The sequence below is a fragment of the Gorilla gorilla genome, chromosome 4 (assembly GCF_029281585.2).
Source record: "Gorilla gorilla gorilla isolate KB3781 chromosome 4, NHGRI_mGorGor1-v2.1_pri, whole genome shotgun sequence".
Lineage (NCBI taxonomy): Eukaryota > Metazoa > Chordata > Mammalia > Primates > Hominidae > Gorilla > Gorilla gorilla.
In genome coordinates, this window is record NC_073228.2 from 130,667,501 (window position 1) to 130,684,159 (window position 16,659).

Sequence of the window (16,659 nt, forward strand, 5' to 3'; positions counted from 1 at the left end):
TTGGTTTTCTTCCCTTTTTTAAAAAATATTTTTTCTCTACTAAGAGATGTTCTCAATTTTGTTTTCCAATTTTTGCTATTGTATTTTAAATTTCTAATAGCTTCTTTTTATTCTGTCTCTTTTTTTTAAAGATAGGGTCTTACCCTTGCCCAGGCTGGAGTGCAGTGGCATGATCTTGGCTCACTACAGCCTCAACCTCCTAGGCTCAAGTGATCCTCTCACCTCAGCCTCTGGAGTAGGTGGGACTACTACTGGAGTAGTTGGGTGTGTGCCACTACACCTAGCTAATTTCTTGATTTTTTTCATAGAGACAAGGTCTTACTATGTTGCTGGTCTCAAACTCCTGAGCTCAAGTGGTCCTTCTGCCTCAGCCTCCCAAAGTGTTGGGATTACAGGTGTGAACCATCACGCCTAGCCTTTTTTATTCCCTTGATGTCTCTTTTTTTGTTTTTGAGACAGGGTCTTGCTCTGTTGCCCAGGCTGGAGTGCAGTGGTGCGATCTTGGCTCACTGCAACCTCTGCCTCTGTGTTCAAGTGATTCTCATGCCCGAGCCTCCCAAGCAGCTGGGATTACAGGTGCCCACCATGACACCGGGCTGATTTTCGTATTTTTAGTAGAGACGGGGTTTCACCATGTTGGTCAAGCTGGTCTCGAACTCCTGACCTCAAGTGATCCACCTATCGCTGCCTTCCAAAGTGCTGGGTTTACAGGTGTGAGCCACTGCACCCAGCCTATTCTCTTCTCTTTTTTTTTTATCTTTTATTTATTATTTTTTATTGATCATTCTTGGGTGTTTCTCGGAGAGGGGGATTTGGCAGGGTTACAGGACAATAGTGGAGGGAAGGTCAGCAGATAAACAAGTGAACAAAGTTCTCTGGTTTTCCTAGGCAGAGGACCCTGCGGCCTTCCGCAGTGTTTGTGTCCCTGGGTACTTGAGATTAGGGAGTGGTGATGACTCTTAACGAGCATGCTGCCTTCAAGCATCTGTTTAACAAAGCACATCTTGCACCGCCCTTAATCCATTCAACCCTGAGAGGATACAGCACGTTTCAGAGAGCACAGGGTTGGGGGTAGGGTCACAGATCAACAGGATCCCAAGGCAGAAGAATTTTTTCTTAGTACAGAGAAAAGTCTCCCATGTGTACCTCCCTCCACACAGACGCGGCAACCATCCGACCTCTCAATCCTTTCCCCACCTTTCCCCACCTTCCACTCCACAAAACCGCCATTGTCATCATGGCCCGCTCTCAATGAGCTGCTGGGCACACCTCCCAGACGGGGCGGTGGCCGGGCAGAGGGGCTCCCCACCTCCCAGCAGGGGCGGCCGGGCAGAGGCGCCCCCCACCTCCCGGACGGGGCGGCTGGCCGGGCAGGGGGCTGACCCCCCCCACCTCCCTCCTGGACGGGGCGGCTGGCCGGGCAGAGGGGCTCCTCACTTCCCAGTAGGGGCGGCCGGGCAGAGGCGCCCCTCACCTCCCAGATGGGGCGGCTGGCCAGGCGAGGGGCTGACCCCCCCACCTCCCTCCCGGACGGGGCGGCTGGCCGGCGGGGGGCTGACACCCCCACCTCCCTCCCGGACAGGGCGGCTGGCTGGGCTGTGGGCTGACCCCCCCACCTCCCTCCCGGACGGGGCGGCTGGCCGGGCTGAGGGGCTCCTCACTTCCCAGTAGGGGCGGCCGGGCAGAGGCGCCCCTCACCTCCTGGACGGGGCGGCTGGCCGGGCGGGGGGCTGACGCCCCCACCTCCCTCCCGGACGGAGCGGCTGGCTGGGCAGAGGGGCTCCTCACTTCCCAGTAGGGGCGGCCGGGCAGAGGCACCCCTCACCTCCCGGACGGGGCGGCTGGCCAGGCGGGGGGCTAACCCCCCCACCTCCCTCCCGGACGGGGCGGCTGGCCGGGCGGGGGGGCTCCTCACTTCCCAGTAGGGGTGGCCGGGCAGAGGCGCCCCTCACCTCCTGGACAGGGCGGCTGGCTGGGCGGGGGGCCGACCCCCCCACCTCCCTCCCGGCGGGGCGGCTGGCCGGGCGGGGGGGCTCCTCACTTCCCAGTAGGGGCGGCCGGGCAGAGGCGCCCCTCACCTCCCGGACGGGGCGGCTGGCCAGGTGGGGGGCTAACCCCCCCACCTCCCTCCCGGACGGGGTGGCTGGCCGGGCGGGGGGCTGACCCCCCCACCTCCCTTCCGGACGGGGCGGCTGGCCGGGCGGGGGGCTGACCTCCCCACCTCCCTCCCGGACGGAGCGGCTGGGCGGGCAGAGGGGCTCCTCACTTCCCAGTAGGGGTGGCCGGGCAGAGGCGCCCCTCACCTCCCGGACCGGGCGGCCGGCCAGGCGGGGGGCCAACCCCCCCCCCCTCCCGGACGGGGCGGCTGGCCGGGCGGGGGGCTGACCCCCCCACCTCCCTCCCGGACGGAGCGGCTGGCCGGGCAGAGGGGCTCCTCACTTCCCAGTAGGGGCGGCCGGGCAGAGGCGCCCCTCACCTCCCGGACCGGGCGGCCGGCCAGGCGGGGGGCCAACCCCCCCGTCCCTCCCGGATGGGGCGGCTGGCCGGGCGGGGGGCTGACCCTCCCACCTCCCTCCCGGACGAGGTGGCTGCCGGGCGGAGACGCTCCTCCCTTCCCAGACGGGGTGGCTGCTGGGCGGAGGGGCTCCTCACTTCTCGGACGGGGCGGCTGCCGGGCGGAGGGGCTCCTCACTTCTCAGACGGGGCGGTTGCCAGGCAGAGGGTCTCCTCACTTCTCAGACGGGGCGGCCGGGCAGAGACGCTCCTCACATCCCGGACGGGGCGGCAGGGCAGAGGTGCTCCCCACATCTCAGACGATGGGCGGCCAGGCAGAGACGCTCCTCACTTCCCAGATGTGATGGCGGCCGGGAAGAGGCACTCCTCGCTTCCTAGATGGGATGGCAGCTGGGCAGAGACGCTCCTCACTTTCCAGACTGGGCAGCCAGGCAGAGGGGCTCCTCACATCCCAGACGATGGGTGGCCAGGCGGAGACGCTCCTCACTTCCCAGACGGGGCGGCGACCGGGCAGAGGCTGCAATCTCGGCACTTTGGGAGGCCAAGGCAGGCGGCTGGGAGGTGTAGGTTGTAGCAAGCCGAGATCACGCCACTGCACTCCAGCCTGGGCACCACTGAGCACTGAGTGAACGAGACTCCGTCTGCAATCCCGGCACCTCGGGAGGCCGAGGCTGGCCGATCACTCGCGGTTAGGAGCTGGAGACCAGCCCGGCCAACACAGCGAAGCCCCGTCTCCACCAAAAAAATATGAAAACCAGTCAGGCGTGGCGGCGCGCGCCTGCAATCGCAGGCACTCGGCAGGCTGAGGCAGGAGAATCAGGCAGGGAGGTTGCAGTGAGCTGAGATGGCAGCAGTACCTTCCAGCTTCAGCTCGGCATCACAGGGAGACCGTGGAAAGAGCGGGAGAGGGAGACCGTGGGGAGAGGGAGAGGGAGAGGGAGAGCTATTCTCTTCTTGATAGCTCTATAGCATTGTTTTTGTCTAAATTTGATGGATTTGGTTCTTTTTTTTTTTTTTTTGAGACAGAGTCTTACTCTGTCACCCAGACTGGAGTACAGCGGCATGATCCCAGCTCACTGCAACCTCCACCTCCTGTGTTTAAGTGATTCTCCTGCCTCAGCCTCCCAAGTAACTGGGATTACAGACACGTGCCATTACGCCTGGCTAACTTTTGTATTTTTAGTAGAGATGGGATTTTGCCATGTTGACCAGGCTCGTCTTAAACTCCTGACCTCAGGTGATTCGCCTGCCTCCCAAAGTGCTGGGATTATAGGCGTGAGCCACTGTGCCTGGTGTGTTTGGTACTTTCTCTTATCTTTGCAGAAGTCTTCATTGTCCTTCATAGTCCCTCTTTGCTAAGTTAATTTCTTTTTCTGTTTAGGTCTTTGTGTCATCACTCAGTGCAGGGAACAGAAAGCACTAGGGATTTTTTTTTTTTTTTTTTTGAGATAGAGTTTCACTCTTGTTGCCCAGGCTGGAGTGCAATGGCGTGATCGCGGCTCACTGCAACCTCCGCCTCCCAGGTTCAAGTGATTCTCCTGCCTCAGCCTCCCAAGTAGCTGGGATTACAGGCATGTGCCACCACGCCTGGCTAATTTTGTATTTTTAGTAGAGACGGGGTTTCTCCATGTTGGTCAGGCTGGTCTCAAACTCCTGACCTCAGGTGATCCACCCGCCTCGGCCTCCCAAAGTGCTGAGATTACAGGCATGAGCCACCGCGCCCGGCAGCACTAGGGATTTTAAGCAGAAAGGGAAACAATATGAGATGTAGGTGCTTAGAAATGATTTTTAGAGAGGCTAGAGGAGCAATAATGATGCTTAGAACATTGTTGTAGAACTGACCTTCTTTGGGAGCTTTTATGTGTGAGGCCACCAATGGAACCAGTAAACTGTTTTAAAAACAGTATATAGCTACTATTCAGGACTAGGAAGCTGCCACTGCTGTTGCTTTAGGAATAGCTGCCTCATAACACCCAGCAAACTGGAGAATGGACATTGGAACACTGTTTCAGAAATATTTTACACCCAGATCAGTGCCTAACACATTGTAGATGAGTGACAAAGGTAGTAGTTATTGGTTTTTCTTTTTCTTTTTAAATGAATCAGTCATTTTAATTAAGACTTAATCTGTAAGAGTCTGCTCCACACTCCTGTGCCTGTTTATGTTACAGTGATTTTTTTTTTTGTTTCAAAGAAGTGGTTTTGTGGTCCAGTTTCAATCTTATTTAGTATTTTTCCTAACTTTACCCGAGTTTCAACTAGGGTTTGCCTGAGTCTGATTAGGTTGTTGCTAATTCATTGACAGATTAGTTTATTCAGTGAGTAGCAGAATTTTATTGGCACCGGAAACTATCCTTTGTAACTTTGAGTTTATGCAAAAGCATCTTCTTAGTCTTTTTGCATATGCCAGAGGAGACCCTTGTTAACAGAAATTGTGATCACAAGGCCGGGCATGGTGGCTCACGCCTGTAATCCCAGCACTTTGGGAGGCCGAGGCAGGTGGATCTCCTGAGGTCAGGGGTTCGAGACCAGCCTGGCCAACATGGTGAAACCCCCCTCTCTACTAAAAATACCAAAAATTAGCCGAGTGTAGTGTCGGGTGCCTGTAATCCCAGCTACTCAGGAGGCTGAGACAGGAGAATCACTTAAACCCGGGAGGCGGAGGTTGCAGTTAGCTGAGATCGCGCCATTGCACTCTGGCCTGGGCAACAAGAGTGAAACTCCATCTCCAAAAAGAAAGAAAGAAAGAAAGAAATTGTGATCATAAGACCTTCTAGAGTTTTTGTGTAATTTTTTTTTTTTTTGAGATGGAATTTCGCTTTGTTGCCCAGGCTGGAGTGCAATGATGTGATCTTGACTCACTGCTACCTCCATCTCCCGGGTTCAAGTGATTCTCCTGCCTCAGCCTCCTGAGTAGCTGGGATTACAGGCATGAGCCACCACGCCCAGCCAATTTTTGTATTTTTGTATTTCACCATGTTGACCAGTCTGGTCTCTAACTCCTGACCTCGGGTGATCTGCCGGCCTCGGCCCCCTAAAGTACTGGGATTACAGGAGTGAGCCACCGTGCCTGGCCGAGTTTTTGTGTATTAAGTTATATTTAATTTCTAGGAAGTTCATTAATTTTCCTTTGGAAAAATACTGTGGATCACATCATTTTTCCCTTTGGAAGGGAAGTTAACATGAGGACAGTGTTGAAGCTGATGAGTGGCTGTTGGAGCAAATGGATGCTTGATAAGCAGTTTGAGCCTGTTATGAAATAAAATTATCTAGTTTTAGGACAAGGTTTTTATGTGGGTATATTTTACTTTAAATTGAAAATAAGGTTTATTTTTTCTCTAAAGGTCTGGAGCATGGCTAGATATAAGAGACATGGCATGTTGATGCTGAGCTCTGGGTGTGAAGAGATCCCCAGACACGGATTTGTGTGATAGTCACTTGAGTACTGCAGTAGTGTTGAGTGGTGTTCAGGGGCTACCAGACAGCTGTTCAGAAGAACCTTACAGTATATGAAAGCAGGAACAGAGCTTAGCCAGCTAGGCCTAATTGGCCTGGCTCTGTATGTACAGTGGGTCTGTTTTAAGGGATTTAAAAATCCTTGTTTTGTGGCTTTGATTAGAAATAAGAATTTTGTATAGAATGATTTCTGTTAGCTGATTACAGGTAAAAAACTAAATGGCTTTTCTCTTTCATCTCCTGTAATATATTTGTTTTTCTAAATAAGAATGGGCCTGAGGTGAAATGTTAGGGATAGGTACTGACACAAACTGACCAAGAGAATGTTAACAGGTGGGCAATAATTTGCCGTTACCAAATTAATTAAAACTATTCTGTAATGAGCTCCAGTTTATGTTGTATTTGTCCCTGCAAGTTTACTTATTGATTTGTTTCACACTAATTATTTGTTCCCTGTTTAAGTGGACAATCTTATGTTTTCAAGTGTTTATGGTTGGAATATGCTAACTAATTCCTTTTCCTTTCTTTTTTTTTTTTTTTTAAAATAAGGATCTTGCTCTGTTGCCCAGAGCAACAGTGGCTGGAGTGCCGTGGCATGACCACAGCTCACTGCAGCCTTAAGCTCCCTGGCCCAAGCAATCCTCCCATCTCAGTCTCTCTAGTAGCTGGGACTACAGGCGCAGGCCACTACTCCCAGCTAATTTTTGTATTCTTTGTAGAAATGGGGTTTCACCATGTTGCCCAGGGTGGTCTCGAACTCCTGGGCTCAAGCATTCTGCCCATTTTGGCCTCCCAAAGTGCTAGGATTACAGGCGTGAACCACCGGGCCTGGCCCCCTAATTCATTTTCAAGTAGTTATTGTTATTGCAGGCCTGGAATGACTTTCTGCGTGTTATGTATGTGGTATGACTTTTGGAAGAATATACCCTAAAGTTATCACCTAGTAATGATATATTTCTCTAAGAGTTTCATTGAGGGTTCATTTTCCAGCGATTCTGTGATTGGATGTGGTTTTTTTGTTTGTTTATTTGTTTGTTTTAGATGGAGCCTCGCTCTGTCACCCAGGCTGGAGTGCAATGGTGCGATCTTGGCTCACAGCAACCTCTGCCCCCCCGGGTTCAAGCGATTCTCCTGCCTCAGCCTCCCGAGTAGCTGGGATTACAGGCATGGACCACCATGTCCGGCTAATTTTTGTATTTTTAGTAGAGACGGGGTTTCGCCATGTTGGCCAGGCTGGTCTTGAACTCCTGGCCTCATATGATCCACCCGCCTCAGCCTCCCAAAGTGCTGGGATTACAGGAGTGAGCCACTGCACCCAGCCTGGCTAATTTTCTTTTTAATGGCCAGATACTTGATTACACCTGGTTACTTGTTATGACCAATAAAATTCAAGCTTACTTGAAATGAAAGCTAATTTGCTTTATTAAGGGAGGAAATTCTTAATTAGCATAGAATGCCAGTTACATTTATAAAACTTTATTTTTTTCTGGTTGCAGTTAGAGTTTGGTTCTTCTGTAAAACATCTAAAGCAAATGGGTATGTTTTGTGACTTATTTTCAGGAGCGTGTATATTTCTAGTATTAGATTCACATGTTGAATTTAACATAGGAAGATCTCCTTATCTGGAATATAAATAGTTTAATCAGGCAGGTGGATAACAACAAATCCAGTCAGGAAATGGACTCAAAGTAAATGTATACTAATACCTTAAGTGTTAGATAGCTTCTAGTAATTTAGGATTCCTGTCTAAATTGCTCTGTGTTTGGAGGCATTGTCAGATGTCATTCTGTGCTTAGGTGATAGCTGCAGCAAATCCATATATGTATGTTTTAGGATATCAGTTCTACAGGTTTCTGCACTTTGACTATGTGCTGATAATTACACTTGGACTTTCTACATTATATTGATGAATGAAAAATAATATGGTTAGAAAATTATGACAAGAACATGTTCAGAATATTAACTCACTGCATGGCTCCCCATGTATCCTTGACAACTCATGTGACATAGAAGACTCATTGATTTGGCTGAGTGCAGTGGCTCATGCTGGTAATCCCAGCACTTCGGGAGGCTGAGGTGGACAGGTCACTTGAGCCCAGGAGTTTGAAACCAGCCCGGGCAACATAGGAAAACCCCGTCTTCCCATCTGCCCCCGCAAAATACAGAAATTAGCCGGGCGTAGTGGCACATGTGTATACTCCCAGCTTCTTGGCGGACTGAGATGGGAGGATTGTTTGAACCCAGGAGGTGTAAGTTACAGTGAGCCATGATCGTGGAGGATTGCTTGAACCCAGGAGGTAGAGGTTGCAGTGAGCCGTGATTGTGCCACTGCACTCCAGTCTGGGCAACAGAGCGAGACCATCTCAAAACAAACAAACAAACAAACAAGCTGGGCGCGGTGGCTCACCGAGCCTGTAATCCCAGCACTTTGGGAGGCCGAGGCGGTTGGATCACGAGGTCAGTAGATGGAGACCATCCTGGCCAACACGGTGAAACCCCGTCTCTACTAAAAATACAAAAAATTTAGCTGGGCATGGTGGCGGGTGCCTGTAGTCCCAGCTACTCGGAAGGCTGAGGCGGGTGAATGGCGTGAACCCAGGAGGCGGAGCTTGCAGTGAGCCGAGATCGCGCTACTGCACTCCAGCCTGGGCGACAGAGCGAGACTCCGTCTCAAAACAAACAAACAAACAAAAAAACTCCAACTCATTGATTTATTGCTATTGTCTGATGGAGACATGGGTGTAACCTTAAGAATTTTTTTTCATGATTCATTCAGCCTGGGAAATTGGTAGGAAGAAAGAGAGGATACCCATGCATGTGAGTTTTAGAGATTATAGAAGCATCAGTTATTATTTTTTTCTTCTTGGAAGAAAATGATATTTTACATAGGATGAAAAAAGAGAAGTTGTGTGTGTCTGTGTGTGTTGATTTTTTTTCCTTCCTGGAAAACACATAATACATTTTACATAGGATGAAAAAAGAGAAGTGTGTGTGTGCGCGTGTGCTTGTAACATTTAGCAAAATAGTCATTATCTGAGTTTTCTGTGCAGAAGATGTAGGAATAATAAGTCATGGGCCTTGCCCTCAAAGGGTTTACAGTCTCTTGAGGTAGCTAAGCATATCCACAAATATAGGGATTTGTATGATCAATGCACTGTAAGTGCTGTATATGCAAGAGGAAGAAATAGTAGTCATTTCTTCTCTCTTTATTAGCCACTTTATGATGCATTGACTTTTTTTTTTTTTTGAGACGGAGTCTCGCTGTCGCCCAGGCTGGAGTGCAGTGGCGCAATCTCGGCCCACTGCAGGCTCCGCCCCCTGGGGTTCACGCCATTCTCCTGCCTCAGCCTCCAGAGTAGCTGGGACTACAGGCACCCGCCACCTCGCCCGGCTAATTTTTTGTATATTTAGTAGAGACGGGGTTTCACCGTGTTAGCCAGGATGATCTCGATCTCCTGACCTCGTGATCCGCCCACCTCGGCCTCCCAAAGTGCTGGGATTACAGGCGTGAGCCCCCGCTCCCGGCCGCGATGCATTGACTTTTTCACTGTTAATATTGTGGCCTAAGGAGGAAGAGGAAAAATATATGAACACAGAACAATTTGTTTGTGGAGTTAAAGGGCTCACAATGTAAGGACAGCTGTAAGAACTGTCTGCCCTGAGCTCCCAGTGCAGGTAGCCCCACAAGTCCCTTTTCATCATTTTACTTCAGCATCTGCAAGATAAGCCTTTATGCTACCTAGACAGCTACACACCTAAGTGTGGTGACATGGCCTAGTGCCTGACCCTGAGCAGTAAAGGTACTGAGGGTCCAGAAGAAGGAAGGGAATACTAAAAACGCACTTAGCTGGGACCCTGTCTTATTTATTTATCTTTCTCTTCCTGGTAGTACATAGTAGATACTCAGTAATGTCTGCTGGATTAGGTAAATATGTCTCAAAACCAAGGACCTGGACTGAGCCTTTCCCCACCGTCTCGAAACTCTCCTGTGTACCTGTGCATAAGAGTGCATATAAATGCCACTGTACATTTGTGTGGGTTAGAAAAAGCAAAAGTGTGTTCATAACCTCTTATGAGAAGAGACTATAAATTACTTTGCACCAAGGGCGGTAGCTGACTCTTGAGTTCTCTTCAGTGCCTGGTACAATGCCTGCTGCCCACCTGCTTGTGAAGGCTGTGGTGGCTTGTACAGGCACTGCAGGGCAGATCTAGATTGACTATTTGGGTCTCAGAATAACCTTGGTCCTCTGTAACACAGGCTGAGTACTTATCTTTTCATGAGTTGTTATACTAAAGTAAAATTGTAAGTACTGCTTTCCTGTGGCTGGCTTGCTTTCATTTTTTAACAGAAATTTTATTGAGTATCCCCACCCTATACCAGACATTGCCAGGCACTGAGGATCTGAAGGTAATCTCATTTTACCCACATTCCAGTGTAGGAGACAGACATGGAATCTTCAATTTTAAAAAGATGTATATACCATGCACCATATGAGAATGATGCACCAAGTGCTATGGAGCCCAGAAAGGTACATGATTTTTTTCTGCTAGGAGAGGTAAAGCAGGGAAGCATTACAGAGGAAGGATGACATTTGTTCCGTCCTTGGTCTTAGTTTCCAATGGCAGTTGGTTAGGAATTAGATGGAGTTAGGAATGGGAATAGATGGCGTGGAGTGGGGGAGAGTGAAGTCCGAGGCTCAGAAGGTCTTTAGGACTTAGACCTGAAGGGCTTTCTAGGGGGACTGCCATGCCAAGGAACTTGCATATTTCTTGATGGTCAGAAGTTTTCAAACTGTTTTGCAGAAAACTAGGACTGTTGGGATGGGGCTTGATGGGACACTGGACCCTACACTGTATCTTCTTTTTTTTTTTTTTTTTTTTTTATCTTTGAGACGGAGTTTCACTCTTGTTGCCCAGGCTGGAGTGCAATGGCACAATCTTGGCTCACCGCAACCTCTGCCTCCCGGGTTCAAGCGATTCTCCTGCCTCAGCCTCCTGAGTAGCTGGGATTACTAGCATGTGCCATCACGCCTGGCTAATTTTGTATTTTTAGTAGAGACTGGGTTTCTCCATGTTGGTCAGGCTGGTCTTGACCTCCCAGCCTCAGGTGATCCGCCTGCCTCGGCCTCCCAAAGTGCTGGGATTACAAGTGTGAGCCATTGCAGCCAGACCATATATATATATATATTTTTTTTTTTTTTTTTTTTGGAGGTAGGGTCTCACTGTCTCACCAAGGCTGGCGTGCAGTGGCACGATCAGGGCTCACTGCAGCCTCGACCTCCTGGGATCAAGTGATTCTCCCGCCTCAGCCCCTCTAGTAGCTGGGACTACCGGCATGTGCCACCACGCCTGGCTAATTTTTTTTATTTTTAGTAGAGATGGGGTCTCACCGTGTTGCCCAGGCTAGTCTCCCTTCCAAAGTGCTGGGATTATAGACGTGAGCCACTGCACTTGGCCAAGAAGTAATTTATAACAGAACAATTTATATTTTCATAGAACAGTGTTTTATGTGACTAAGAACTTGACATAAAATGAACAGTAGAAGCGTTAGTCATGATTGAAATTAAAGCTCCTATAAAATTTCCACTGGTATCACTGGGTGGCCCTCAGGGTACCACAAGTAAATACTCTCTTCATCCCCTGTCCTCCTTATCTTCTTTGGTTTTTATTTTTATGGAAGAAATCACCATATTCTAGTCATCTGGGTGTACTGCCTTGGGTTAATTTTTGGCTTCTTGTGTTTTCTACACTCCACAAGATGTTGTACACAGTATCTTTCACTTGGTAGTATGACATCCTGAGTTTTGAGCTATTTGCATGTATTACTTATTAAATCTGTGAAGTCAAATAAACAAGAACAATACTGCATAAAATATGCCGATTTTACAGGTTGTTCCATACAATAACTTGTAAAGTTGATGTGCTGTTTTATGCAGTATCATTCTTGCTGGACCATTTTGGTCCCTGGAAGGCACAGGTCATTCTCCTGCCATGAGGCAGGATCACATTGAGAAGTACCACATTATGACCTGAGCTTTAAAAATTACTGTTTGTAATTGTTAAGTAATTAATTTTGAGTCAGTAGCTTTTGTAAGTATTGTGTAATACTGCATTTAAAATACGGTTTTATTTTCAATCACATGCATTATGACATGTATCCTAGCCCTTCTGGTAGTTTTATAGTGGGGCAAAATAGAGGCTCCTTCACAAGTGTCAGTTCATTCCTGTGGAGACCCATCACTTGTGTGAACTAGGCATTTTGGTTGTAAATTATTACAGTATGGGATTTTTTTTAACAGTTAATTTTTTCCTCTTCTGGACTAGTCTTCAGTTAAAGCCTGCCATCTTGTGGTGTTTTAAAGCATGAGATTTAAGCATGTGGCATGACTGCTGAGCTTTTATGATGAGTAAAAAGTGAATACTATTAAATCTTTCCATATGTGATCATCATTTGGCCAGTTTATTTCTTCACTTTATTTTAATATTACAATATTATTTTGAAATTTTTAATTAAAGATTCCTCCTTTAGCCAGTCCTCAAACATCAGTAAGTAAAAGTACTCTTCTATAATAGCTGTTTTTTAGTTTATTTTTAAAATCCTGTTTCTCCAAAAAAATACAATAGCAGTTTTAAGAACAGGTATTAATAATTTTGATGTTATTATTTTTTGAGACGGAGTCTCACTCTGTCACCCAGGCTGGAGTGCAGTGGTATGATCTCGGCTCACTGCAACCTCTACCTCCTGGGTTCAGGCAATTCTCCTGCCTCAGCCTCCCAGGTAGCTGGGATTACAGGCATACCCCACCATGCCCTGCTAATTTTTGTATTTTTTATAGAGACAGGGCTTCATTTTGGCCAGGCTTGCCTCAAACTCCTGACCTCAGGTGATCCACTTGCCTCGGCCTCCCAAAATGCTGGGATTACAGGCATGGCCCACCATGCCCGGCAATAATTTTGGTATTATTAAGGCTTCTCTGTGTAACTACTGTTAATAATTATTTGGATGAGAGAAATACTGACCTTTAAAATATAATTATTGGGCAAAATATATCCAAATGAACTATAATTTTATAATGTAGAACTCCATTTAAAAAAACGTGGCTATTTAGAGGCCGGGTGCAGCAGCTCATGCCTGTAATCCCAGCATCTTGGGAAGCTGAGGCTGGCAGATCACTTGAGGCCAGGTGTTCGAGACCAGCCTGGCCAAAATAGTCAAACCCTATCTCTACTACAAATACAAAAAATTATCTCGGCCTAGTACCACATGCCTGTAATCCCAGCTACTTGGGAGGCTGAGGCATGAGAACCACTTGAACCCAGGAGGCAGAGGTTGCAATGAGCCGAGATCGCCCCACTGCGCTCCAGCCTAGGTGATGGTGAGATGCCATCTCAAAAAAAAAAAAAGTGATATTTAGAGAAAAAGAAACTTCAATTTGAACCTCAGCTTGTTTTTTGTTTTTGTTGTTTTTGAGACGGAGTTTCACTCTTGTTGCCCAGGCTGGAGTGCAATGGCACAATCTTGGCTCACTGCAACCTCTGCCTCCTGGGTTCAAGTGATTCTCCTTCCTCAGCCCCCCGAGTAGCTGGGATTACAGGCATGCGCCTCCATGCCTGGATAATTTTTTTGTATTTTTAGTAGAGACGGGGTTTCTCCATGTTGGTCAGGCAGGTCTTGAACTCCCAACCTCAGGTGATCTGCCCACCTCAGCCTCCCAAAGTGCTGGGATTACAGGCATGAGCCACCACGCCCGGCCTGTTTGTTTGTTTTTTTGAGACAAGGTCTCTCTCTGTCACCCAGGCTGGAGTGCAGTGGTGCGGTCTCAGCTCACTGCAACCTCCACCTCCTGAGTTCAAGTGATTCTCCTGCCTGAGCCTCTCGAGTAGGTGGGACTACAGGCATTGCGCCACCATGCCCAGCTTAAGTTTTTGTATTTTTTGGTAAAGACGAGGTTTTACCATGTTGGCGAGGCTGGTCTCGAACTCCTGACCTCAAGTGATCCGCCAGCCTTGGCCTTCCAAAGTGCGGGATTACAGGCATGAGCCACCGTGCCCGGCCCTGAACCTCAGTTTTTTGGTAGTTAGTTTTATAAACTGAAATAATTTTTATGCAAAATGTTAGGGAGGCCGTTATTTATTGTTACCTCTATGTAACAAAATGGGAGGTACTTGCAAGCTTGGGGTCAATTAGTTCTTATTAATATCAGGGGAGTTTCAGTATCATGCATTGGGTTATAACATTACTTTTTAAAATAACCTTTTCTTCTCATTTAGTGTAATTTGATTTTCTTTTTTTTTTTTGAGACTGGGTCTTGGTCTACTGTCCAGCTGCTATACAGTTGTGCAGTCATGGCTCACTGCACCCTCAACCTCCTGGGCTCAAGTGATGTCCCCGCCTAAGCCTCCCAAGTAGCTGGGACTACAGATGTGTGCCACTGTGCTGGGCTCTTTTTTTTTTTTTTTTTTTTGTAGATTCGGGGTTTTGCTATGTTGCCTAGGTTGGTCTTGAATTCCTGGTCTCAAGCGATCCTCCCACATCAGCCTCTCAAAGTGTTGTGATTACAGACGTAAGCCACTGCGCTTAGCGTGATATCCTGACTTATAGTTCCTGTATGTTTTGGCTTATAATATGCATTATATTTAAAAAATGAATTTTCATTTCTTCAAAAATATCCTGTGTTAGTGTGCCTCTTTATAGAACAAGGGGAACATGCAGTCTCACTCAGGGACAAGCAGGATTCTGGTACATTGGTCTTTAATATGGACGTCTTTGACCCATAGTCATTAGTAATCATGTGACATTGAAAGAGAATGTTAGCCAACAAAAACTCTAGATCCAATGCTTGTGAATTGCTTCTCTAATTTTGATAGGTGATGGGAGCCTTTATTTAAACTAATTCTTTTGTTTGTCCCTTCAGCAGAGAGGGAGAAGACCTCAAGTCATCAGTATGGTTTGATGTCTTACGCTTTTTAAATCTGTTCCAGCTATGCTAAGAAGGAATCTGATCTTAATGGCGCCCAGATCAAGCTTCGAGAATATGAAGCAGCACTGAATTCGAAAGATGCAGCTCTTGCTACTGCACTTGGTGACAAAAAAAGTTTAGAGGGAGATTTGGAGGATCTGAAGGATCAGATTGCCCAGGTAAGGTCAAGCCTACTCTTGAGCCGTATGTGACAGGTTAATTTCCTCATCTGCCTTAAGCCATAGTTTGATTGATTGATTGATTTTCAAATGTATTTTATTTTTGAAATTTTATATATTTGTTTTCTGGTGGTTTACTTGAAGAAAAGTCTTGAGGTAGCTAACATGCAAAACATTATCACCTCCCAGGCATTATATCTGGATTGTCCAGATCTTGTGGTTCCCTTCTTCTTCCCTATTGTGCACACACTCATTCTGTGTCTGCTCTCAAAGCCTATTTTGTTAGTTAGGAAATAAGTAAGAAAAGAGATGCCAAAATGCTGCTCTGCACACAGGAAAAAAATGAAAGTGGTTAGCTAAAATAACTAGTTTGATTTTTGAAATGTGAGTGAGTCATACGTCTCTTTTCTATTCCCTGTTGCCAGTTAACAATTTGACTGGTGGTTTGGTATGATAACTCTGTGAGTAGGACCAGCAAATGAATACCCAGTTCTGTGGTAAATGTTAAGATGAAGTAATTATACATTGATAAATATATAGGAATTTTAACACTTGATTTGATTTGATTCATAGATATCTTAAGTTCATTATTAAATGATTGCCATGTAATTTTTATCACAATTCTTTTTCCTTGTGATAGTTGGAAGCCTCCTTAGCTGCAGCCAAAAAACAGTTAGCAGATGAAACTTTACTTAAAGTAGATTTGGAGAATCGTTGTCAGAGCCTTACTGAGGACTTGGAGTTTCGCAAAAACATGTATGAAGAGGTAACTATATATAATTTTGCTTTGTAAAGGAATGGAGGGGTTCTAGAATGACTTTGTCATAGCTAAACATGTAATTATATTTTATTTATGATTTCTTTGCCACAAAAATATATCAGATAAAGAAATAATAAGGTTTGGGGATGGGGAGAAATTTTGCAGGTAGATTATTCAAGCTACTGCTGCTAAAAGACCGCATTTGAGAACTCAAGCTGTTACTGTAAACAGATATGATTTCACTTCATCTTACTTATTTTTGTTTTTTTGTTTTTTTTTTTTTGAGACGGAGTCTTGCTCTGCCGCCAGGCTGGAGTACAGTGGCACGATCTCTGCTCCTTTCAACCTCTGCCTCCTGGGTTCAAGCAGTTCTCCTGCCTCAGCCTCCCGAGTAGCTGGAACTACAGGCGTGCGCGACCACGCCCAGCTAATTTTTGTATTCTTAGTAGAGACGGGGTTTCACCATATTGGCCAGGGTGGTCTCGATCTCCTGACCTCGTGATCTGCCCACCTTGGCCTCCCAAAGTGCTGGGATTACAGGTGTGAGCCACCACATCTGGCCTCACTTCATCTTAACTTATAAAGGCTTGGTCACAGCAGCTAATTACTGTCAACATGTTTAAGCATTAGTTATCTATTCCTGCCTAACAAATTACTTCCAAAGTTCATCAACCTAAAACCACAGACTTGTATTAATTTCTCAGTTCCTGAAGGTCAGAATTCAGAGCTGCTAAACTGGGTGGTTCTGTTTCTGGGTCCCATGAGGTTGCAGTACAGCTTTTAACCTGGG

At 47.1% G+C, this 16,659-nt stretch overlaps 1 protein-coding gene across 2 annotated transcripts in view; it reads left to right on the top strand.

Moving 5' to 3' along the window:
• The window catches only part of LMNB1 (lamin B1), a 61,870-nt gene that overhangs the window by 16,823 nt on the left and 28,388 nt on the right, over positions 1 to 16,659 (top strand). For both annotated transcript variants that reach the window (XM_004042428.4, XM_063706739.1), the window contains exons 2-3: positions 14,953 to 15,109; positions 15,750 to 15,875. In XM_004042428.4, coding sequence (XP_004042476.1) covers positions 14,953 to 15,109; positions 15,750 to 15,875 — 283 coding nt within the window. The remainder of the gene's footprint in view (positions 1 to 14,952; positions 15,110 to 15,749; positions 15,876 to 16,659) is intronic.